This window comes from Entelurus aequoreus, linkage group LG09 (genome assembly GCF_033978785.1).
Source record: "Entelurus aequoreus isolate RoL-2023_Sb linkage group LG09, RoL_Eaeq_v1.1, whole genome shotgun sequence".
Classification (NCBI taxonomy): Eukaryota; Metazoa; Chordata; class Actinopteri; order Syngnathiformes; family Syngnathidae; genus Entelurus; species Entelurus aequoreus.
In genome coordinates, this window is record NC_084739.1 from 9,605,812 (window position 1) to 9,632,860 (window position 27,049).

General features: G+C 38.7%; 1 protein-coding gene across 1 annotated transcript in view; it reads right to left on the minus strand.

The window, feature by feature from the left end:
• The window catches only part of LOC133657087 (disks large homolog 5-like), a 189,846-nt gene that overhangs the window by 99,997 nt on the left and 62,800 nt on the right, over positions 1-27,049 (minus strand). The window contains exons 2-5 of the mRNA XM_062058008.1: positions 17,962-18,030; positions 5,480-5,654; positions 5,139-5,282; positions 1,883-2,066 (exon numbers count right to left, since the gene is read on the minus strand). Of these exons, the coding sequence (XP_061913992.1) occupies positions 1,883-2,066; positions 5,139-5,282; positions 5,480-5,654; positions 17,962-18,030 (572 nt within the window). The remainder of the gene's footprint in view (positions 1-1,882; positions 2,067-5,138; positions 5,283-5,479; positions 5,655-17,961; positions 18,031-27,049) is intronic.

Here is a 27,049-nt window from a genome sequence, read left to right on the forward strand (position 1 = left end):
ACCAGCAGCGTGTGTCCTTGAGTTGGCATTATTCATTCGGTGTGTGTGTCTCATTACTGTAGATCTTGCTGATATCACCTGCTGGAACCCTGTGAGAGCTGCAGTGCCCGGCGGGCTGTATTAACCTTGTCCACGCAGCACATATCCTGATCTTGTCGCGACGTGCTTTAGGTCAGCGTAGCCTTTGGCCGAGCCGAAGCCAAAGCTTGCCCTTTTCCACAGAAATGCTCTGTGTGCACCCTCACCGTAACGCTATATGGGTCAGAGCATCCTTTGCTGCCCAGCATACTTCACATCTTCAAGTATATACAAACCCCAAAACCAATGAAGTTGGCACGTTGTGTAAATGGTAAATAAAAACATTTGATTTGCAAATTCTTTTCAACTTATATTCAACTGAATAGACTGCAAAGACAAGATATTTAACGTTCGAACTGGAAAACTTTGTTATATATTGCAAATATTAGCTAATTTGGAAATTTGATGCCTGCAACATGTTTCAAAAAAGCTGGCACAAGTGGCAAAAAAGACTGAGCAAGTTGAGGAATGCTCATCAAACACTTATTTGGAACATCCCACCGGTGAACAGGCTAATTGGGAACAGGTGGGCGCCATGATTGGGTATAAAAGCCGCTTCCATGAAATGCTCAGTCATTCACAAACAAGGACGGGGTGAGGGTCACCACTTTGTCAACAAATTGTTTAAGGACAACATTTCTCAACCAGCTATTGCAAGGAATTTAGGGATTTCACCATCTACGGTCCGTAATATCATCAAAAGGTTCAGAGAATCTGGAGAAATCACTGCACGTAAGCGATGATATTATGAACCTTCGATCCCTCAAGCGGTACCGCATCAAAAACAGACATCAGTGTGTAAAGGATATCACCACATGGGCTCAGGAACACTTCAGAAAACCACTGTCAGTAACTACAATTCGTCACTACATCTGTAAGAGGAAGTTAAAACTCTACTATGCAAAGCGAAAGCCATTTATCAACAACACCCAGAAACGCCGCTGGCTTCGCTGGGCCCGAGCACATCTAACATAGACTGATGCAAAGTGGAAAAGTGTTCTGTGGTCTGACGAGTCCACATTTCAAATTATATTTGGAAACTGTGGATGTCATGTCCTCCGGACCAAAGAGGAAAAGAACCATCCGGACTGTTATAGGCACAAAGTTCAAAAGCCAGCATCTGTGATGGTATGGGGGTGTATTAGTGCCCAAGGCATGGGTAACTTACACATCTGTGAAGGCTCCATTAATGCTGAAAGGTACATACAGGTTTTGGAGCAACATATGTTGGCATCCAAGCAACGTCTTTTTCATGGACGCCCCTGCTTATTTCAGCAAGACAATGCCAAGCCACATTCTGCACGTGTTACAACAGCGTGGCTTCGTAGTAAAAGAGTGTGGGTACTAGACTGGCCTGCCTGTAGTCCAGACCTGTCTCCCATTGAAAATGTGTGGCGCATTATGAAGCCTAAAAAACCAGAACGGAGACCCCGGACTGTTGAACAACTTAAGCTGAACATCAAGCAAGAATGGGAAATAATTCCACCTGAAACGCTTCTCAGTTCCTAAACGTTTACTGAGTGTTGTTAAAAGGAAAGGCCATGTAACACAGTGGTAAAAATGCCCCTTTTTTGCAATGTGTTGCTGCCATTAAACTCTAAGTTAATGATTGTTTGCTAAAAAAAAATGTAGTTTCTCAGTTGGAACATGAAATATGTTGTCTTCGCAGTCCATTCAATTGAATATAAGTTGAAAAGGATTTGCCAATCATTGTATTCGGTTCGCATTTACCATTTCCACAATGTGCCAACTTCACTGGTTTTGGGTTTCTGCACACAGTATATACACCTTTAGTGGACTTTACCTGCTGCTGTTGCAGTCGCAGGTCTGACAGTTCCTGCTGATCTTGACCATGGAGCCGCTTGAGCTCCTCGCAGTTCTGTTTCAGGTGGTTGTGCTCTCGCACCAGTTGAGTGTTGTCCCGCCTCAGCGTCTCCATCTCCTCTTTCAGCTGCGTCTGCTCGCCCAGGACACGGCTGTGCAGCATGCTGGGGAGAGCAAACGTCCAAAGGAGGTGAGCGAGGAGGGATTTTTGCACGCATTTTTCAGGTGACGTGTGACAGACGGAAGGTAGGAGCGTCCACATTGGACTTGGGGGCACGACACAAGTCTAAATAGATGTTCATTGGTGGTGAGCTAGTACAATCATTTTCTGACTATAAGGCGCACTTAAAATCCTTTCATTTTCTCAAAACTCGACGGTGCGCCTAATGTACGAAGCTATTTTATTCGGTACATGGTGAAATGATAAATGGGACCAGTAGATGGCAGTCACACATAAGAGATACGTGTAGACTGCAATATGACTCAAGTAAACAACACTAAAATGTTATATGTGCCATTGAAAATATAGAACATTACACACGGCGTTCAAAAATCTATCAAAATGTTTTGGTACGACTTTGGTAAACTATGAAGCCACACCGCTTGATGGATTGTACTGTGCTTCAACATAGGAGTATTATTATGGTGTGTGTATAAGGTAAGACATTATCTGCCGTTTTGTTACGTAATATTATGCAAATTATAGTCGTGCTACCTGCCGCATTCGGGCAGATGGGGCTCGTAAACCTGGTAAGGCAGCCCGTCTAGGAGAAGGAAATCTCCCATCTCAAAACCACCGCTGCCTTGCGGTCAACCCACGTGAGGGTAAGGCTGAGGGAGTAAACCCCGACAGAAAATCAGGAGCTGAAGGCGGTTTGATGTTGTAGCGTCATTCCGGCAACTCCTGCGGGGTCGCTGGTGCCAAGTTGTATCGACACTCGTCGCTCCCTTGGATCCACCATCCATGCGGAGAGGGGGGGCTTGCTGCCTGGACACCGCCTTGCCCTCCATAGTTCCATGCCCAGGCCATGTAGATCCACTGGAAAGGTCAGTCCAGCAGATACCGGTTCTAAGCCCATCCGATTGGCGAAGGAAACAGGTGCCAGGGGCCATCTCCGTCTGTGGGAGGGACCATCCCAGTGAGACCCCCCACCCCTTTTTGGATTTACCCCATCGTCTCTTTTGATCTGTATTTGGGATCTGCATAAGACTGGAAAATTTGCGCGCTTCCGCCTTTGTAGTCCACATCTTATTTTTCTCTATCTACTTGTTATGGGACATTCATCCTCTGCTGTCGCCATTTCTAATATAAAGTAGTGTAAAGTTCTTACTTATATCTGTCAGTAAACTTGCCATGAAAGCGCTAAAACATACCGGTGTAGTGAGTTGACATTATTCACCCAAGGAACTTTAGTTATTAGAGAGTTCCGGTTGGACGGTTTTTCACGGGACACATTTCCGGCGTTGTTGTTGCACTAGTGAGCCACGGATGAGGAGGTGCTGCTCCATTATTGATTGAAGTAAAGTCTGAATGTCATTAAAACAGTTAGCGCCATCTTTTGACACTTCTTCCACTCCCGTCCTTGCACGCTACACCGCTACAACTAAGATGACAAGGGGAGAAGACGCCGCCGAAGGTGAGCCACGTAAATAAGACCGCCCACAAAACGGCGCATCCTGAAGTGACTTGAAGATGATCTGTAAAACATCATCTATGCAACATTTTGACCAAAGAACCACCATCACATGTTATGTAGACCACAAGGAAGTCTTTTACATTTAGAAAAAAATCATAATAACATGACTCCTTTAAAGGCCTACTGAAAGCCACTACTAGCGACCACGCAGTCTGATAGTTTATATATCAATGATGAAATCTTAACATTGCAACACATGCCAACACGGCCGGGTTAACTTATAAAGTGCAATTTTAAATTTCCCGCTAAACTTCCGGTTTAAAACGTCTATGTATGATGAAGTATGCGCGTGACGTCAATCGTTGAAACGGAAGTATTCGGACACCATTGTATCCAATACAAAAAGCTCTGTTTTCATCGCATAATTCCACAGTATTCTGGACATCTGTGTTGGTGAATTTTTTGCAATTTGTTTAATGAACAATGGAGACTGCAAAGAAGAAAGTTGTAGGTGGGATCGGTGTATTAGCGGCTGGCTGCAGCAACACAACCAGGAGGACTTTGACTTGGATAGCAGACGCGCTATCCGACGCTAGCCGCCGACCGCATGGATGATCGGGTGAAGTCTTTTGTCGCTCCGTCGATCGCTGGAACGCAGGTGAGCACGGGTGTTGATGAGCAGATGAGGGCTGGCTGGCATAGGTGGATAGCTAATGTTTTTAGCATAGCTCTGTGAGGTCCTGTTGCTAAGTTAGCTTCAATGGCGTCGTTAGCAACAGCATTGTTAAGCTTCGCCAGGCTGGAAAGCATTAACCGTGTATTTACATGTCCATGGTTTAATAGTATTGTTGATTTTCTGTCTATCCTTCCAGTCAGGGGTTTATTTCGTCTGTTTCTATCTGCAGTTAAGCACGATGCTATCACGTTAGCTCCGTAGCTAAAGTGCTTCGCCGATGTATTGTCGTGGAGATAAAAGTCACTGTGAATGTCCATTTCGCATTCTCAACTCTCATTTTCAAGAGGATATAGTACCCGAGGTGGTTTAAAATACAAATCCGTGATCCACAAGAGAAAAAGGAGAGAGTGTGGAATCCAATGAGCGAGCTTGTACCTAAGTTACGGTCAGAGCGAAAAAAGATGCGTCCTGCACTGCACTCTAGTCCTTCACTCTCACGTTCCTCATCCACGAATCTTTCATCCTGGCTCAAATTAATGGGGTAATCGTCGCTTTCTCGGTCCGAATCGCTCTCGCTGCTGGTGTAAACAATGGGGAAATGTGAGGAGCCTTTCAACCTGCGACGTCACGCTACTTCCGGTACAGGCAAGGCTTTTTTTTAATCAGCGACCAAAAGTTGCGAACTTTATCGTCGATGTTCTCTACTAAATCCTTTCAGCAAAAATATGGCAATATCGCGAAATGATCAAGTATGACACATAGAATGGATCTGCTATCCCCGTTTGAATAAAAGAAATTCATTTCAGTAGGCCTTTAATGCACCCTATAGTACGGTGCGCCTTTTGTATGAAAATAGACCTGATCGGCAGTGCGCCCTATGGTCCGGAAAATACAGTAGTTCATTTAGCGTGAAGCATACTTACTGGTAAAAGTCAGCCTCTTTGACAGCCTCTTCACACCTTTTCAGTGTTTTGGTGTGCTGGTTCTGGAGAGACTGCAGGTCTGCCATGGCTCTCATGCACTGGCTTTTTAAGCGCTCATAGTCATGGCTGGCTTTGGAATTTGGCCTTAAAGACAAGGAGGAGAGGCGAGGAATCAACACTCAGAATGGCGAAGACACAAGGACGGAAAAGAAAGTCTTGAAATTGCCAACATTTTTCAAAAGGGGTACTGATAAGCTATGTAGACGATTGAATATTTTGCATTTCAGATGCACGTTAGAAGAGCTTCCATGCATATTTATTGAAACTAGAAAGCCTTCTACCTGCAGTCGTCAAAGGTGGTGCCAGGCGATGCCAAGGCCAGGCGCTTGCGTAGCTCGTCCCTCTCCCTGGTCACCTGGCGGAGCTGAAACAACACCGTGTCCAGGTTGTCACCGGGGGGCCGGTTGTCATTGATGGCGGGGGGTGGGGAGGATGCCTCGCCGTTCACAGGCGAACCTGCGAAAGAGATACGAACTGAAATGGTTAGATGCTCGATTCAGCTCACATTACAAAGGAAAAGGCACATAGATACAAACCCCGTTTCCATATGAGTTGGGAAATTGTGTTAGATGTAAATATAAACGGAATACAATGATTTGCAAATCATTTTCAACCCATATTCAGTTGAATATGCTACAAAGACAACATATTGGATGTTCAAACTGATCAACATCTTTTTGTTGCAAATAATCATTAACTTTAGAATTTGATGCCAGCAACACGTGACAAAGAAGTTGGGAAAGGTGGCAATAAATACTGATAAAGTTGAGGAATGCTCGTCAAACACTTATTAGGAACATCCCACAGGTGAACAGGCAAATTGGGAACAGGTGGGTGCCATGATTGGGTATAAAAGTAGATTCCATGAAATGCTCAGTCATTCACAAACAAGGATGGGGCGAGGGTCACCACTTTGTCAACAAATGCGTGAGAAAATTGTTGAACAGTTTAAGAAAAACCTTTCTCAACCAGCTATTGCAAGGAATTTAGGGATTTCACCATCTACGCTCCGTAATATCATCAAAGGGTTCAGAGAATCTGGAGAAATCACTGCACGTAAGCAGCTAAGCCCGTGACCTTCCATCCCTCAGGCTGTACTGCATCAACAAGCGATATCGGTGTGTAAAGGATATCACCACATGGGCTCAGGAACACTTCAGAAACCCACTGTCAGTAACTACAATTGGTCGCTACATCTGTAAGTGCAAGTTAAAACTCTCCTATGCAAGGCGAAAACCGTTTATCAACAACACCCAGAAACGCCGTCGGCTTCGCCGGGCCTGAGCTCATCTAAGATGGACTGATACAAAGTGGAAAAGTGTTCCTTGGTCTGACGAGTCCACATTTCAAATTGTTTTTGGAAACTGTGGACGTCGTGTCCTCCGGGCCAAAGAGGAAAAGAACCATCCGGGTTGTTATAGGCGCAAAGTTGAAAAGCCAGCATCTGTGATGGTATGGGGGTGTATTAGTGCCCAAGGCATGGGTAACTTACACATCTGGGAAGGCGCCATTAATGCTGAAAGGTACATACAGGTTTTGGAGCAACATATGTTGCCATCCAAGCAACGTTACCATGGACGCCCCTGCTTATGTCAGCAAGACAATGCCAAGCCACGTGTTACAACAGCGTGGCTTCATAGTAAAAGAGTGTGGGTACTAGACTGGCCTGCCTGTAGTCCAGACCTGTCTCCCATTGAAAATGTGTGGCGCATTATGAAGCCTAAAATAGCAGAAGGGAGACCCCCGGACTGTTGAACAACTTAAGCTGTACATCAAGCAAGAATGGGAAAGAATTCCACCTGAGAAGCTTAAGAAATGTGTCTCCTCAGTTCCCAAACGTTTACTGAGTGTTGTTAAAAGGAAAGGCCATGTAACACAGTGGTGAACATGCCCTTTCCCAACTACTTTGGCACGTGTTGCAGCCATGAAATTCTAAGTTAATTATTATTTGCAAAAAAAAAATAAAGTTTATGAGTTTGAACATCAAATATGTTGTCTTTGTAGTGCACTCAATTGAATATGGCTTGAAAAGGGTTTGCAAATCATTGTATTCCGTTTATATTTACATCTAACACAATTTCCCAACTCATATGGAAACGGGGTTTGTACTTAAAGAAACGTGCACTAGGAATGTGTACAGTGTAACTTCTACATAATCCTCTAGGGTGGGTCCAGTGCCAATGTGCTATAAATCTGGAGATGAATCTTGCGATCACTAAATGTGTCATCTGTAAAAAGGATGAGAGAAATACATGGATGGATGTGTTTTGTGAGGCTAGAAAGAAACATGTCAGTCCAAATATTGTTGGGTTAACTTCCACTGGAAGATTTATCCCGGCTTTATGTATGTATAAAAAGCTCTAGCAACAGACTAAACGTAATCTGAGGGGCTTCAAAAGAGGAGGTTTATTAGAATACCTCTACTCCGAAAAGACAAACAAATGTGTCACTAAGTAGTCACAGCTCCGCAAAAAAAAGCGACCCTATGGCACAGAGACTTGGGGCAGGAAATTTAAGGGATTATGTTCATCTTTGACTCAACATTTTGGCCCTTCTGGAGGTTTATGTAACACAGCTGAGTCATTTGGACCTTAGTCAAAACTAGAGAAAACAAGCACAGCAGTGATCCTTGAAGGAAGAGGAGAACGAAGCGAGAGCTTTTTTGGCGCTCGGAGACAAAACGGAAAATCACTCGCTTCCTGAACGTTGCACATAAGGGCATCATCTGGATAACATGAGGTTGACCACATTCAGGAAAAAAAATGCCCAGGTGCGGTTTGGATTGGGGGTCGGACAAAATGTCCTGATCACAATGAAACGTATCAGTATCTCTCTTATAGTCGTCGACAAAAGTAAATAAACATTGGCATTAGCAGCTGTGGCTGTTATGCTTTGGACGCGTGGTAGCGGTAGTTGTCGTGATCCCAAGGTGCAGAAGACAGCGTGCAAGTAGAAGGTATTTGTATGCATATGATAATATAAATACATTTAATAAAGTCAAATACAAATAAGGCAACAAGAGAAGTATCCTACACTTCTCTTTTGTAAAGTAAATCTGAACAGCCGATATGGGCATCTACATCAACTATATGATTTGCCTGAGAAGCTGGACAGGACAAAAAATAAATAAATAAAAAATAAAAAAGTATTTGTGGAGGGGGGCGTGGCCAGCGGGCCTGCCGCAGAACGGGGCGTCCAAAGACCGTCCTCGAAGACAGCGACAGGTGAGTAGATGGCCCAGGTGGGCCTTGTTATCTAATCACCTGTCGCCTTTATTAGCAGCAGCCGGAACGAGACACGGGGTGGGAGTTGGAGTCTTAAGACCTACTTTTATTCTTTGGCTTTTAACACTACGTGAGTTGTGTGGTCCTCTGTCCTCTGTGTTTTTTTTTATAAATGTTGATTTCTATTTACTGTTTTAATTGGTTTTACCCTTTAAAATAGTTTTTAATCACATTTATTTTTATATTGTTTTTATATTGGTTTTATATTTATTTATTTTTTGTTTTTATTCAGTCATTGGTGGCGCTAAGGATAATATTTGAATATTGTTGTGCAGCACTTTGGAAACATTTTTGTTGTTTAAATGTCCGACTCATCTTGTAAATAAAAACTTCTCCCTATCGGCGTACTATGGATACCCCCAAATAATGTTCCATCTGATTTGCAGGTGTGTAATTTGTTGTGAGTTTATGCACCGTGTTGGTATTGTTCTTTGAACAAGGTGATGTTCATGCACAGTTAATTTTGTGCACCAGTAAAAAAAACATATAACTTTGTAGTGAATTTGAAAAAAAAAACAACATTTTATTTATCACTAAAGAAGGGTTCGGTGAATGCGCATATGAAACTGGTGGGGTTCGGTACCTCCAACAAGGTTAAGAACTAGGGATGTCCGATAATGGCTTTTTGCCGATATTGTCCAACTCTTTAATTACCGATACCGATATCAACCGATACCGATATCAACCGATATATACAGTCGTGGAATTAACACATTATTATGCCTAATTTGGACAACCAGGTATGGTGAAGATAAGGTACTTTTTAAAAAAATGAACCAAATAAAATAAGATAAATAAATTAAAAACATTTTCTTGAATAAAAAAGAGAGTAAAACAATATAAAAACAGTTACATAGAAACTAGTAATTAATGAACATTTGTAAAATTAACTGTTAAAGGTTAGTACTATTAGTGGACCAGCAGCACGCACAATCATGTGTGCTTACGGACTGTATCCCTTGCAGACTGTATTGATATATATTGATATATAATGTAGGAAGCAGATCATTAATAACAGAAAGAAACAACCCTTTTGTGTGAATGAGTGTGAATGAGTGTAAATGGGAGAGGGGTTTTTTTTGGGTTGGTGCACTAATTATAAGTGTATCTTGTGTTTTTTAAGTGGATTTAATTTTAAAAAAAACAAAAAAAACCGATACTGATAATAAAAAAAACGATACCGATAATTTCCGATATTACATTTTAACGCATTTATCGGCCGATAATATCGGCAGACCGATATTATCGGACATCTCTATTAAGAACCACTGATCTATATGGACAAAAACTGTCATCTTGCCAAATTCTTACATTTGTTTTGATTGTTTATCTCTTATGTCCATAAGGTGCCATCTTGCACAAATTTTAACGGTTATATTTTTTATTCATGTTATTTAGTTTTTGCCATTATACTACGCTCTTGTGTTGCTTTCATAAGCACATTCAATTTCTACTTGGGGTACATGAAACAGTGTTCTTATCAACAATTATGTTTCTTCTACAAAAGGAAATCTTTTTGAACGTTTGCTTTTTTTAATAAAAAGTTGATTGAAAGATTCAAGTACTTGTTTGAAAATGTTGAGCGCATTTAAAAATGCCGCAATAATTATAACCTCGATCATTTTGGGTGAAAATAACCGTGATCAGAAATGTTCATACTGTGATATCTATCCCTACATGGAAGCCTCCAACAATTGTCACTGTCGAGCACAAACCAACAAACAGCATGCAATGTTATCCAGCAGCAACAGCTGAACCTAAGTAGACTTGATTGCTCAATGAGAACAGGTGCGAGGAGCCAGCGCTCAGAGGCAGGAGTAAAGTTACTGCATAAACACACCAAAACGGAAGTGGAACTAGAAAATAAGAGCACTGTGCAGGAACTAAGCACTAAACATAGGAAAACACAATAACACCTAAATCATGTAGTAGTTTTTATTAACTCCATAAGATGGCAGATGAAGTATCAATGACTACTTTCAATGCACTAAATTAATCTGATTTCTCAAATAGTTTTTTTGTATATTCACAGTGTCCATGTACACTCTCTAATGCAAGGGTCACCAACGTGGTAGCCCGTAAGGACCAGATGAGTAGCCCGCAGGCCTGTTCTAAAAATAGCTCAAATAGCAGCACTTACCAGTGAGCTGCCTCTATTTTTTAAATTGTATTTATTTACTGGCAAGCTGGTCTCGCTTTGCCTGACATTTTTAAATCTAAGAGAGACAAAACTCAAATAGAATTTGAAAATCCAAGAAAATATTTTAAAGACTTGGTCTTCACTTGTTTAAATACATTCATACATTTTTTTACTTTGCTTCTTATAACTTTTAGAAAGACAATTTTAGAGAAAAAATACAACCTTAAAAATGATTTTAGGATTTTTAAACACATACTTTTTTACCTTTTCAATTCCTTCCTCTTCTTTCCTGACAATTTAAATCAATGTTCAAGTAATTTTTTTATTTATTGTAAAGAATAATAAATCAATTTCAATTTAATTCTTTATTTTAGCTTCTGTTTTTTCGACGAAGAATATTTGTGAAATATTTCTTCAAACTTATGATTAAAATTCAAAAAAAAAATTCTGGCAAATCTAGAAAATCTGTAGAATCAAATTTAAATCTTATTTTAAAGTCTTTTGAATGTATTTTAAAAATTTTGTTCTGGAAAATCTAGAAGAAATAATGATTTGTCTTTGTTAGAAATATAGCTTGGTCCAATTTGTTATATATTCTAACAAAGTGTAGATTGGATTTTAACCTATTTAAAACATGTCATCAAAATTCTAAAATTAATCTTAATCAGGAAAAATTACTAATGATGTTCCATAAATATTTTTTTTAATTTTTTCAAAAAGATTCAAATTAGCTAGTTTTTGTCTTCTTTTTTTCGGTTGAATTTTGAGTTTTAAAGAGTCGAAATTGAAGATAAACTATGTTTCAAAATTTAATTGTCATTTTTTTCATGTTTTCTCCTCTTTTAAACCGTTCAATTAAGTGTAAATATCATTAATTATTAATAATAACATGGAGTTAAAGGTAAATTGAGCAAATTGGCTATTTCAGGCAATTTATTTAAGTGTGTATCAAACTGGTAGCCCTTCGCATTAATCAGTACCCAAGAAGTAGCTCTTGGTTTCAAAAAGGTTGGTGACCCCTGCTCCAATGCTACTCTTAGTCATACGCCGTGTGCCTCCTGTACACTGGGGGGCGCTTGTTTCTTTTTAGCGCGGATAAATGAATTGCTTTTCCGGTTGACCGATGACGTCAAACCAAAACAAGGCATTTTTGCGGTTACTTAACAAGTCAACCGCGCAGTTCTTGTTGTACCTGATGTCCAGTTATATTGGCACGGATTACAAAGATTACGTCTAGAGATGTCCGATAATATCGGACTGCCGATTTTATCGGCCGATAAATGCTTTAAAATGTAATATCGGAAATTATCGGTATCGGTTTCAAAAAGTAACATTTATGACTTTTTAAAACGCCGCTGTACGGAGTGGTACACGGACGTAGGGAGAAGTACAGAGCAGTTGCGTCTCCCAGTCATACTTGCCAACCCTCCCAATTTTCCCAAGAAACTCCCGAATTTCAGTGCCCCTCCCGAAAATCTCCCGGGGCAACCATTCTCCTGAATTTCTCCCTGAATTTCACCCAGACAACAATATTGGGGGCGTGCCTTAAAGGCACTGCCTTTGCGTGCTGGCCCAATCACATAATATCTACGGCTTTGCACACACACACACAAGTGAATGCAACGCATACTTGGTCAACAGCCATACAGGTCACACTGAGGGTGGCCGTATAAACAACTTTAACACTGTTACAAATATGCGCCACACTGTGAACCCACACCAAACAAGAATGACAAACACATTTCGGGAGAACATCCGCACCGTAACACAACATAAACAACAGAACAAATACCCGGAACCCCTTGCAGCACTAACTCTTACGTGACGCTACAATATACACCCCCCGCTAACCCCCCCAAATCAGAAAGCGGCTTGAAGATGATCTGTAAAACATCATCTATGCAACATTTTGACTAAAGATATATGCGTTAAAATGTAATATCGGAAATTATTGGTATCGTTTTTTTTATTATCGGTATTGTTTTTTTTAAATTTTTTTGTTTTTTTATTAAATCAACATAAAAAACACAAGATACACTTACAATTAGTGCACCAACCCAAAAAACCTCCCTCCCCCATTTACACTCATTCACACAAAAGGGTGGTTTCTTTCTGTTATTAATATTCTGCTTCCTACATTATATATCAATATATATCAATGCAAGGGATACAGTCCGTAAGCACACATGATTGTGCGTGCTGCTGGTCCACTAATAGTACTAACCTTTAACAGTTAATTTTACTCATTTTCATTCATTACTAGTTTCTATGTAACTGTTTTTATATTGTTTTACTTTCTTTTTTATTCAAGAAAATGTTTTTAATTTATTTATCTTATTTTACTAATTTTTTAAAAAAGTACCTTATCTTCACCATACCTGGTTGTCCAAATTAGGCATAATAATGTGTTAATTCCACGACTGCATATATCGGTTGATATCGGTATCGGTAATTAAAGCGTTGGACAATATCGGAATATCGGATATCGGCAAAAAGCCATTATCGGACATCCCTAATTTTGACCAAAGAACCACCATTACATGTTATGTAGACCACAAGGAAGAAATAATAATAATATGACTCCTTTAATGCGCCCTATAATCCGGTGCGCCTTATTAATGAAAAAAGATCGAAAATAGACCACTCATCGGCAGTGCGCCTTATAATCCGGTGCAACCTATGGTCAGGAAAATTCGGTAAATCTCTGTTTTATTTTTCTCCCATCAGTGCACATCAAAATGTTAATTTGTCAAATAAATAAACAGTCATCTTCATTCCAGTTGTTGCCTAAGTTTCTGGCTTATATGCGGCACGTTCAGGCTGTCACGTGTGTGATACGAAGGGTCCCCTGTGGCGGCACACACCCACTCCAGAGATCTGGGGCCGTACTTATCAAGCTTCTTAGAATTACTCCTAAGAAGTCTGCTAAGAGTTGACTTAAGAGTAAATAAATTATTCGCTGAAAGCTGCACTTAAAAGTTAGTTATCAAGTGTCTTACTCACACTTTCAGCGAAGTGTAGGACTGAATCTTAAGTGTCACACTCAGAGCTGAATTACGACATTACTATGTGCCGTAAACGGAATTTTAGGTGACGTCATTTCTGTGTCCATAGAAATGACCAATCACGGAAGGGAATCCATTGTCTAAGAATAAAGAAATATCTTGGAAATATTTAAGTGGACAATGGGAGTGTATATTTTGACAATAAACTACAAAATAATACAAAACAAACTAGTCCCCGCCGGCACTCACGCTACCGCTCCCTCTCTTCTCTCGCCCACACACTCACTGACGTCACTCACCTCACGGCCACACACATACGCTACTGTCATAACATTTTCTTTCCAATTCATTAATTAGGCAACTAATTTGAAACTGGTGTGGGTGGCTCTATATATACTAGCCCACTGCAGCCACATGCAGAAATCAACAAGGAATCGAAAAGTATTAAATCTGTGACAAAAATAATATCCGCTCTGTCTAAACGATACCGATTGATCAGCTGCTCGTCATCAAAAAAAACCAAAACATTGTTCCGTTCCCTGAACGTTCGCGCACGTCTCTCTCGCCTCAGTGCCACCCCCTGCTGGCAACTCCTAACCACTTAAGACACCTCTGAAGGTCTCTTAAATATCGTGGAGAGTAGGAGTGATTCTTAGACTTAAGAACGTTGATAAAAAGCTTTTATTCTTAAGTTTGAGAGTAGGACTAAATTTCGCAAATTCTCAGGACTTAAGTGTAAAATGGCACTCTAAGAAGCTTGATAAGTACGGCCCCTGGTTTTCAATCGTATAATCTAGGTGTGCTAGTCCGACTTTTCAAAAGCCAAACACAATCAGACTAAGGTGTTGCCTTGGGTTGTAGGATTCTTCTTGTGAGCCAAATTATTTGAGAAATCAGAATGGAAACATAGTCAATGTCAGCATCCATCAGCTTTATTTACATCTGCATGCACTTTAAAATGTTGACTCATCTGCGTAATGTTGCTTACAATTAACTCATCAGCGGTATTACACATGAGTGGGCGGTTTGCTCCTTAGTCCTATTAAAACATTGGGTCTGTTTTGTTACGTGTTGTGCAACGTACTCGTTAATAAGTGAGCATGTGGTCAAAGATGGTCGACCTTTCTACTTTATTCATGCACTCCAAATCCTTTTTGAAAGTTAAAAAACTAAAGTTGTTATAATGAGTTAACACATTTCAGGCACAACAGCCTCTGTCCAATTATCACCTGCTTCCAATTAACGCCTCTTCCTCATTGCGGCTTATGAAAATAAATCAATTGCACTGTGAGTTATTCTGCTATCCCCACCCCTATTATCAACATAAGATGTCAATACAGTCGCTGTCCAACTATGTCCGCTATTTTTCCTCCATGTTCTGTCCATATACTGTATCTACAAAAACAACATACCGTATTTTTCAGAGTATAAGTCGCTCCGGAGTATAAGTCGCACCGGCCGAAAATGCATAATAAAGAAGGAAAAAAACATATATAAGTCGCACTGGAGTATACACTACCGTTGAAGGATTGAAGGAAATAAAAGTAGGAATGTTATAATAATAATGGACTTTTAGAAAGGGAAATAAGTCAAAATATTGCACGATTAGTTAAAGAAGGGGAAAGTAATAATGCAATAAACAATTGTATTGATTTATTTTCTTTGATGCGCCTGAAAGAGTGGCAGCACATCACAGTAGTGCCTTTGATTTCCTTCATTTGACTTTATTTTTGGTATACACTACCGTTCAAAAGTTTGGGGTCACATTGAAATGTCCTTATTTTTGAAGGAAAAGCACTGTACTTTTCAATGAAGATAACTTTAAACTACTCTTAACTTTAAAGAAATACACTCTATACATTGCTAATGTGGTAAATGACTATTCTAGCTGCAAATGTCTGCTTTTTGGTGCAATATCTACATAGGTGTATAGAGGCCCATTTCCAGCAACTATCACTCCAGTGTTCTAATGGTACAATGTGTTTGCTCATTGGCTCAGAAGGCTAATTGATGATTACAAAACCCTTGTGCAATCATGTTCACACATCTGAAAACAGTTTAGCTCGTTACAGAAGCTACAAAACTGACCTTCCTTTGAGCAGATTGAGTTTCTGGAGCATCACATTTGTGGGGTCAATTAAACGCTCAAAATGGCCAGAAAAAGAGACTTTTCATCTGAAACTCGACAGTCTATTCTTGTTCTTAGAAATGAAGGCTATTACACAAAATTGTTTGGGTGACCCCAAACTTTTGAACGGTAGTGCAAGTCGCATTTTTGGGGGAAATGTATTCGATTAAACCCAACACCAAGAATAGACATTTGAAAGGCAATTTAAAATAAATAAAGAATAGTGAACAACAGGCTGAATAAGTGTACGTTATATGAGGCATAAATAACCAACTGGTATGTTAACGTAACATATTATGGTAAGAGTCATTCAAATAACTATAACATATAGAACATGCTATACGTTTACCAAACAATCTGTCACTCCTAATCGCTAAATCCCATGAAATCTTATACGTCTAGTCTCTTACGTGAATGAGATAAATAATATTATTTGATATTTTACGCTAATGTGTTAATCATTTCACACATAAGTCGCTCCTGAGTATAAGTCGCACCCCCGGCCAAACTATGAAAAAAACTGCGCCTTATAGTCCGAAGAATACGGTAAACATGTTTTACTGTAACATTTGGTTGCTTCGCTTTTTTCCTGTGCTTGATTGAGCGCAACAACACCAGCAACATGCAGCACAAAGACAATTTGTAAAATGTGAAATATTCATAATTAATTTAAAGATATATCAGGAAGTGTGTTTATGGTGTGTATAAGTAAGAAATGTGTTGTTTTTAGCGTGGAGAAGAAGACTATGCTTTTTTTATATACACCATGCATCAGGCTTCCCTCAGGCTATCAATCTGATGAACGCAGTAAAATTACTCTGCAAATAATCTAATGTACTAACTCATGCTCACTTCATCCTCTGTTTGCTTTGCTATATTCACCACTGCACTTGTATGATTAGCCTTGCCTATATTAGATATTTAAGTACTTGTTTATATTTTTAGTTCATTCTTCAAATTATTTTTCGTTTACATTGAACAAGAGAGCACAGCCTATCAAGTCAAATTTATTGTGTGATAACCAATAAAGCGGATTCTGATCACAAGCTATGGAGAAATGGCCTCAATTCCTGGGGCGACTCCTGACTTTATACTCTTACAGCACATTTGTGCATCTATATAGTGAAATATTACATGTACAATAATGTGCACATTATATTTACACTTACATGGAGGGGAATGTGGTTTTAATCGCCTGTGCGCCTCAAAAGTCACATGCCAGTATCAGATGCAAGTATCTGCCGCTGTACAAAATGAAACCCAAACATGAAAGTATATAAGTTCATCTTACGGTCGTCAAATAAGGTTAAAGATATGATTTAATGTATGTGTATGAGACGTATGTGATTGACAGTCAGGAAAGCCAATCAAAGCCAAAATTTCCTCTGATCTGTTTTACAAAATGTAACATGTAATTGTAAAAAATATTGATATACTAAAACCATATTGGTTACATTTCCTTGCACTGTGATTGATGGTTCTGTTTTATTTATTTTACCGGCATATTATCTGACGCGGAGGAAAAGCGGCAAGTTTAAAATTCACTTCTAACTGCTCAGAAAATAGTTGTTACTGTTTTTTTGATGTATTGACTTTAACACTTGACATGGACTTGATGTTTTATTTTAGTAAAGAAAACAGACTGCATTTGTTCAAGTCTACTAAAAACAACAAATTACTTTATAAAGCCACTTTTTTGTTTAAATCTTAATAATAAGATCATGTGTTTGAATGAAAATATGTCAAGTTGTGGGACTTTTTCAGTATTTATAACTGAGATTAAAAAAAGAATACCGTAAATTCTACTCTCTATCTTATGCTGCCCTTTTTTTTGCTGCAGCTGTTACATATACTGTAATATTGTATATGGTAATTGGGATTTGTTATATATTGTATATATTATATAAAATATAATATAAGTATATATTATATACTGTATATATAATATGTAATTATTACAAGTTACATTTTGTATTGCTGCTATGGTACACTTTTAGTCTACTTTATACCTGCATTATCCTTTCCATCCTTACCCTTTCCATCTTTTGCAACTGAGCTACTGTGTGGAACAATTTCCCTTGTGGATGAATAAAGTTTGTCTAAGTCTAAATTCCGGACGGTAAGCCGCTACTTTTTTTTTTGCAACCCTACTCATATCACTGTACTCGCAAAAAAACGTGATCTATTGTTTTAGAAGCGTACGTACCGACGCTACTGAGGGAGCTGCTGCTCTCGGAGTCGGAAGGCATGGTGGAAAGGACGCTGTATGTAGAACCTGCAAAAACAGAAGCAACATTCAGATGTAAAACTCATTGCAGCACATATTACAATACTTTAAGCCAGTGGTTCTTAACCTGGGTTCGATCGAACCCTAGGGGTTCGGTGAGTCGGCCTCAGGGGTTCGGCGGAGCCTTCGCCGCGGCAGTCAAGACACACCCAACTCATCGTGTAAATAAAAACTTCTCCATATGGGCGTATCATGGATACACTGTTGGTTTTGTTCTTTGAACAAGGTGATGTTCATGCACAGTTAATTGTGTGCACCAGGAAAAAAAACATAACTTTGTCTTGAATTCGAAAAAAAATAAAATATTTTTTTTCCACAAAAGAAGGGTTCGGTGAATGTGCATATGAAACTGGTGGGGTTCGGAACCTCCAACAAGGTTAAGAACCACCGCTTTAAGCATATTGCACATGCAGGTGTATGAGGCATTTGGTGAGAAGGCTTAGGCTGGGGAATAATACTGTCATCAACGCTCCTCCTTAGCAGATCCACATTAACACTCCAGACTGCTGCCATCATTAAACCGCCTTTCCCCTCAATGTGCACTCCTGCTTGGCTTTGATGTATAGTCTATGTATGTTTCTGCTACACAGGCACAATGTCACAGCTCAAGTGGGATTTTCTCTTTTTTATGTCAGGAGAAGACACACACACACACACACAAATACACACACACACACAAACACACAGGCGCAAGGGAGAGAAGGTAATTCTTCATCAAAATGGCTCTTCATATCGTTAAGATGGGGGAATTATTTTTTTGTGCACAGGCGAATACAGGCTGTGCAGAAGTGTGGTATGCTGCAGTGTCCCTGCTCTAAAGGGCAACAGCAACCTTCCAGCAAAACAAGCATTTTTTTTTTATATTCCGAAGCTAAAGCTGTGATGTGTGCTTTCTGCAGAAGGAATCTTTTTTTTTTGCACACGGCAACATTGTGTCCTATATCATTGGAACTAGAGATGTCCGATTATATCGGACTGCCGATATTATTGGTCGATGAAAGCTTTAAAATGTAATATCGGAATTTATCGGTATCGGTTTCAAAAAGTTAAATGTATGACTTTTTAAAACGCCGCTGTACGGAGTTGTACACGGAGGTAGGAAGAAGTACAGAGCATCAATAAACCTTAAAGGCACTGCCTTTGCGTGCCGGCCCAATCACAATACCTACGGCTTTTCACACACACAAGAGAATGCAACGCATATTTGGTCAACAGCCATACAGGTCACACTGAGGGTGACCGTATAAACAACTTTAACACTGTTACAAATATGCGCCGCACTGTGAACCCACACCAAACAAGAATGACAAACACATTTCGGGAGGACATCCGCACCGTAACACAACATAAACACAACAAAACAAATACCCAGAACCCCTTGCAGCGCAAACTCTTCCGGGACGCTACAATATACACCCCCGCACCTCCCCAACCCCGCCCACTTTAACCTCCTCATGCTCTCTCAGGGAGAGCATGTCCCAAATTCCAAGCTGCAGTTTTGAGGCACGTTTAAAAAAAATAATGCACTTTGTGACTTAAATAATAAATATGGCAGTGCCATGTTGGCATTTTTTTCCATAACTTGAGTTGATTTATTTTGGAAAACCTTGTTACATTGTTTAATGCATCCAGCGGGGCATCACAACAAAATTAAGCATAATAATTAGAGATGTCCGATAATATCGGTCTGCCGATATTATCGGCCGATAAATGCGTTAAAATGTAATATCGGAAATTATCGGTATCGTTTTTTTTATTATCAGTATCTTTTTTTTTTTTTTATTAAATCCACATAAAAAACACAAGATACACTTACAATTAGTGCACCAACCCAAAAAACCTCCATCCCCCATTTACACTCATTCACACAAAAGGGTTGTTTCTTTCTGTTATTACTATTCTGGTTCCTACATTATATATCAATATATATCAATACAGTCTGCAAGGGATACAGTCCGTAAGCACACATGATTGTGCGTGCTGCTGGTCCACTAATAATACTAACCTTTAACAGTTAATTTGACAAATTTTCATTAATTACTAGTTTCTATGTAACTGTTTTTATATTGTTTTACTTTTTTATTCAAGAAAATGTTTTTAATTTATTTATCTTATTTGATTATTTTTTTTAAAAAGTACCTTATCTTCACCATACCTGGTTGTCCAAATTAGGCATAATAATGTGTTAATTCCACGACTGTATATATCGGTTGATATCGGTATCGGTTGATATCGGTATCGGTAATTAAAGAGTTGGACAATATCGGCATATCGGATATCGGCAAAAAGCCATTATCGGACATCCCTAATAATAATGTATTAATTACACGACTGTATATATCGGTATCGGTAATTAAGAGTTGGACAATATCGGATATCGGCAAAAAGCCATTATCGGACATCTCTAATTGGAACGGCACTAAGCTAATAACTAAGCAAATATTTAATTCATGACATCTACCCTACATATGGGTACACGTAGTTCGTGAGACTTCACATCAGCGAGCTAAAGGATGACAGGAGCTTTTTAAGATGCCACCACAACAGGGTCGCACCGACTGCATAGAGCAAGAAAAATCAATTAAATCAATAAATGTATGTCTCCTGTTTTTACCTTCCAAAAATAATGCAACTATTGAATGGAGACAAGTCAAACACTTGTGCCAGGCGGAAAGCTGCTACTCAGACTGAAGCATGTTCCTTTACACCATCCACACGCTAATTGATTGGCTTTCTGGTACTGCTTTTTTTGCTAATGTGACAATAACTCACAGCATGCGGCAGCTGAACGACCAGCGGTGACATGCAGGATAGAGCGAGATGCGATCATTCACAGGAGAGAGATAATTGTCATACAAATTATATTTTAAAGTTTGCTGAGTCACTGTTAAAACTGGTGAGTGAGATTATTAACTTTTTCAAAAACTGCTTTTGTTGGCACTTTGTGTAAATGGTAAATAAAAACAGAATACAATTATTTACAAATCCTTTTCAACTTATATTCAATTGAATACACTGCAAAGACAAGATACTTAACATTAACAAGACACTTAACATTAACAAGACACTTAACATTAACAAGACACTTAACGTTCCAACTGAAAAACGTTATTTCTTGCTTCAAGCACACCTGTGAAGGGAAAACCATTTCAGGTGACTACCTCTTGAAGCTCATTGAGAGAATGCAAAAAAGTAATTAGAGCAAAGGGTTGCTATTTTGAAGAAACTAGATTATGCGAATAGGTGGCGACTTGTCCAGGGTGTACCCCGCCTTCCGCCCGAATGCAGCTGAGATAGGCTCCAGCGACCCCAAAAGGGACAAGCGATAGAAAATGGATGGATGGATGGATTATAAAACATGTTTTCAGTTATTTCACCTTTTTTTGTTAAGTACATAACTCCACATGTGTTCATTCATAGTTTTGATGCCTTCAGTGACAATCTACAATAGGGATGTCCAATAATGGCTTTTTGCCGATATCCAATATTCCGATATTGTCCAACTCTTTAATTACCGATACCGATATCAACCGATACCGATAACAACCGATACCGATATATACAATCGTGGAATTAACACATTATTATGCATAATTTGGACAACCAGGTATGGTGAAGCTAAGGTCCTCTTAAAAAAAATTAAAATAAAATAATATAAATAAATTAAAAACATTTTCTTGAATAAAAAAGAAAGTAAAACAATATAAAAACAGTTACATAGAAACTAGTAATTAATGAAAATGAGTAAAATTAACTGTTAAAAGTTAGTACTATTAGTGGACCAGCAGCACGCACAATCATGTGTGCTTAGGGACTGTATCCCTTGCAGACTGTATTGATATATATTGATATATAATGTAGGAACCAGAATATTAATAACAGAAAGAAACAACCCTTTTGTGTGAATGAGTGTAAATGGGGGAGGGAGGTTTTTTGGGTTGGTGCATTAATTGTAAGTGTATCTTGTGTTTTTTATGTTGATTTAATAAAATAAATTTAAAAAACGATACCGATAATAAAAAAACCGATACCGATAATTTCCGATATCACATTTTAAAGCATTTATCGGCCGATAACATCTCTACTTTGTGTAGTTCAAGACTTACAGTCATTTGAAAACATCACTGCACATCATAATGGCAGCTACAGTTTCCACCTTAAAGATCTAAAAAAAAATATTTGGGATTGTCCGACGGGCCAGATTGAAAAGCTTAACGGCCGCGTGTGGCCCCCGGGCCTTAATTTGCCCAGGTCTGGTGTAAACAGAGCGATGTCCCCATTAAGTAAGCATTGCCAGAACACATATATATATATATATATATGTATACACATATTTTGACAAATGTCCATCCATTGTGCAGCAATACAGGAGTACCAGTTGCTTTAAATTTACACAAACAAATAAATTTACAGATGTGCGAAAAAAAATAATCTCAAAACCCCACATTTACTCCCCTCAATGAAAATGATCTAGAGGGAACACGGCGCCCTCGCCTCCTTCGCATCTTGTGAGGTGCTGCCAGTAAATCACAAAAGGAAAACAGATCTGCTGGTGCGTGCCATCCTCCTCTAAATGGGCCCAAACAATAAACGGTCAGTGCTGCAGCAAATCTTGGAAGAATCAAAATCAAAAACCGCACGAATGACATCTTTAAATCAACCGCTTTGGTACAATCCTGATATCATAATTAATAAAAATGTGGTTAAATGGACAACATGGAAAGACAGAGGTATTACTAAACCTCATCATATTATTAATAAAAACTCTTTTAAACCGCTCAATAATTTAGTTGATCAATATAATGTACCCAGAAATCTTTTTTTTAAATTTTATCTCTTTAAAACATACTGTTAATAAATGAATATCCTCTGAAAGTATGTCTTTAAATAGCCATGAACTGGAAGAGACACTTTTTAATCAAGATACAATTAAGAAATTAATTAAACTATTTTATGGAATAATAAACCACACTAGAAATGCAAATGACGCATGTGTTCGGAAATGAATGATGGACTTAAACATTTTAGATGAAAGAGACATATCATGGAATGATATTTGGAAAAATGCCAATAAGCCCTTTAGAAGCATTAAAGATAAGCTGACTCAATTTAAGATCTTGAATAGATTGTATTTTACATCTTCTCAGCTGTTTAAAATCGGTGTAGTAGATAGCAAGTTATGTGTTAAGTGTCGGGCAGCCGAGGCAACTCTTGTTCATTTATTGTGGGAATGTCAGAGAATAAAAGAGTTATGGTTGAAAACAACAGAAGAAGCAATCACATTCCTTAATACAAACATTCCAATGACACTGCAAACTTGTATTTTTGGGGATCTCCATCAATTTAGTAACGTGTCATCAAAGAGTAAAAATGCATTTATTTCAATATGCATCATAACAAAAAGGGTAATATTAAAAAAAATGGATAGATGTTGATAGTCCAACACATTCTGACTGGTACACACAAGCTATGAGATGATATCAGTAGAAAAAACTGCATTTAGTTTAGATAATAATGAGTCATATATCGGAATATGGGATCCGTTATTTAAATTTGTTTTAACTATTAAATGAACCAAAAATATGACTTATTATATCGCTGTGGAAAAATATTGGACACAGTGTGTTGTCAAGCTTATGAGATGCGATGTAGGGATGATGTTTGATAAGAAATTATCGAGTTCGAGCCTATTATCGAATCCTCTTATCGAACCGATTCCTTATCGATTCTCTTATCGAGTCCAGATAGGTGGTTGTATATGGAAAAAAACACACAATATTTGGTTTAACAAAAGCTCACTTTTATTATATAAGAAATCAATTTAATCTAATAAATAAATAAATATTGACTGTTACCCCCCCTAAAAAAATAAAATTCAAAAAATAAATATTGACTGTTGTTACCCAAAGTATATTAAGTGGGATTTTTTCAGAAAAACAAACATATACAGTAACACAAAAACAACCTGTCTCTGTGATCACAATAGGTGTATAAATAATAATATAGTGTTAAATAAAATCAGTCCCTTGGGCACAAAACTGAAAATACAGCTTTCCAAAAAGTGCAATTCTGCTGCTATTTGACATAACGGTTTGTTATGATGCTTTGACATTTTTGCACTTTATTTCTTTATTGAAAGAAAATTCTATGAAGAGAAAAGTTCTTTGCAAATGTGGATACAATGCTAAAAAATGAAAAGTTAAAGCTAAAAAAAGAAATACACTTTGAGTTAACATTATTTCCTTATATGGGGAAAGATGTTATGAGCTAGGGAATATAACAACTACACTACCCAGCATGCAACGGGAGTGACGAGCATGCGCGGTAGCCCCGAAAAGTGTTGTTGCATATCGTCACCCGGCAGCTAAAAATGAGCACGCTGTGAAAGTAAACGTCAAGAACTCAGCCAACACGCCTCGTCTGCATTATTTATAATTAGACAGACAACACATATACAGTGTGATTTTGTTTTGTTTACAAGGAAAGAAAAACGAAAGTTAAAAAAGGGAGATGTCATATATGTTGTATATATATGTATGTATGTGCTGCGGTTGCTTTAAGAACGTTGCGACAGCTGCCGAAAAGGAGGTGCGTTGCTAGCCTGGTTGCTATGTTTCCGGTTGGTCGTAAAAGTGTTCTTCATGTGTTTGTACCCTGCTCAAATCTCTCAGTAAAGTTATTCATTGGATTATACCTTTTTTTTTTTAACTTTATTACACCTTGGAGCGCTTTTTCCCGTCCATTTTTTCCTGCTTTCCCTATCTGCGCCTAATGACTGAGCTACGTGACATCATTTCTTGTGATGTCTCACGGGGCATTTCTGGTCGGGACGGGATTCGTTCCCAGGGATTCGAATAAAGAACCAACTCTTTTTCTTTACTATAGTGGTCTCGATAACGGGTACCGGTTCTCAAAAAGGGATTCGAGTCCGAGGACTCGGTTCTTTTCTTATCGAACAACCGAGAAAACCGGTTTCGAGTATCATCCCTAGATGCAAGTGTAAGACACTGTGACACTATTGTTCATTTTTATTTTTTTTATTTTATTTATTAATGTCTGTAATGATAATGTCAATGAGGGATTTTTAATCAACGCTATGTTGAAATTGTTACTAATATTGATACTGTTGTTGATAATACTCATTTTTGTTTCACTACTTTTAGATTGTTCTGTGTCATGTTTGTGTGTCCTCTCTATTGCTCTGTTTATTGCTATTCTGAATGTTGCTAGGTCGGGTTTGGTTTTGGAATTGGATTGCCTTATTATGGTATTGTTGTGTATTGTTCTGTTTGATTAATAAATTATTTAATAATAAAAAAATAAAAAATAAATAAAAACGCACGAACAACACAGAATTCCAGGATTTAAGAAAATAATAATAAATTCACGGTGTGTGCTATATTTACTCTGACACATGGGAAGGGTTCCTGTGAAGAGGGTTTAAGCGATGGCTGCTTTTGTGAGCAGCAGGCAACAGATTGATGCCAACTGTTCCCTATCTCCATCTCCGGCCTTGCCTACCCACTGGCTTTAGCTGCGCTCTGGCTCCAGCCCCTCCATGTGTGACAAGGCCAAGCCTAATTAAGTGTGAGCTCTGCGAGACTGAGCCACTCCATCTTAGACCCTGTAGACAGAGGAAAGGCTGGGGGCAAGAGGGCAAACGAGGAGATGAAAAGAGATAGCTGGACCGCAGAAAGAGACGGAGGGGTATTTCAGAGAGAAAAAGGAAAAACCCAAGGAAATAGGATGGAAAGAAATGAGGAGCGCGGCGAAAATGCTTTCAATCTCTTCGTTGTGCTCAACACTTTTGGTCTGGTGCAGCACAGTTTTGATTTGTCCAACTGTCTATGAGATGTGAAGCCTCATTACTTACGCCACAAGCTATGCAAAAATAAAGCCTCAAAACTCATTTGCATGGTTTGCGACAGCTGACTTCTTGAACCCGGTATCTGGCGGAGCAGGTCTCGCGGTTAACAGTCGTAAGCCGTAAAAGCGAGGCTTTACAGTATGAGAACTCCGCTGAAGGGTGAGTTCTTTTTTTCTTTTAAATCCAGCACCGCGTCACTGAGGCTTTGTGACAGCCAAAAGCCTGAAATGTAGCTTCTTGGACGCACTCAGACAAATGAAAATATCCAGTAATTCTGATGACAAGGGACACTTAGCAAACACATAATAGTGAAAGCGGATATCGTGAGTCAACCCTGTTAAAATACTGTATTTTAGCACACACTTTCAAAAAAGGAACCACATAGCAGAAATTGTTCCTAAAGCATATTCTATTTAGGGCTGCAACAACTAATCGATTAAATCGATTATAAAAATAGTTGCCGATTAATTTAGCCATCGATTCGTTGGATCTATGCTATGCGCAGAAGCTTTTTAAAAAAAAAAAAAAAAAAAAAAAAAAATTAAATACCGTATTTCCTTGAATTGGCGCAGGGAATATAGTATTCGCACGTCTAGAATTACTGCCGGGTCAAACTCGTTTCTCAAAATAATTAACGCATGCTTGGCCTTATCGCCGGTTTATTATTGAAGCTGGATCAAATTCGTTTCGCAAAATATTAATTTTATTATCGCATGTCTATAATTTTCACCGGGTCAAACTCGTTTCGCAAAATATTTAACATATGGCTAGAACTTCCACCGGGTCAAATTCGTTACGTCACGAGTGACGCATCTGTCCTCATTTTCAAAATGAAGGAAGCTGCTTTCAGTAGTTTACAATCGCACAAAGGAAAAAAGATAAAGAGCTTGTCAGTAGGATTTAAGGTCCAAGCTATTGAATACCGGTACAGTATGCTAAAGAGAACAGTAAGCAGCTATGTTTTATTAATATACCGTAGCTGCGTGTGTGAAATACTGTATAAGTCATTAAATGACTCCCGCCTCCTGGTGGTAGAGGGCGCTGCCGCGCTAGTGATCCTTCTTGCGACTTCCGGTACTGCAGAAGAAGTGAACACACGCAGCAATAGATTTTTTTTTCTTCCTTTTAACAAGGATTACA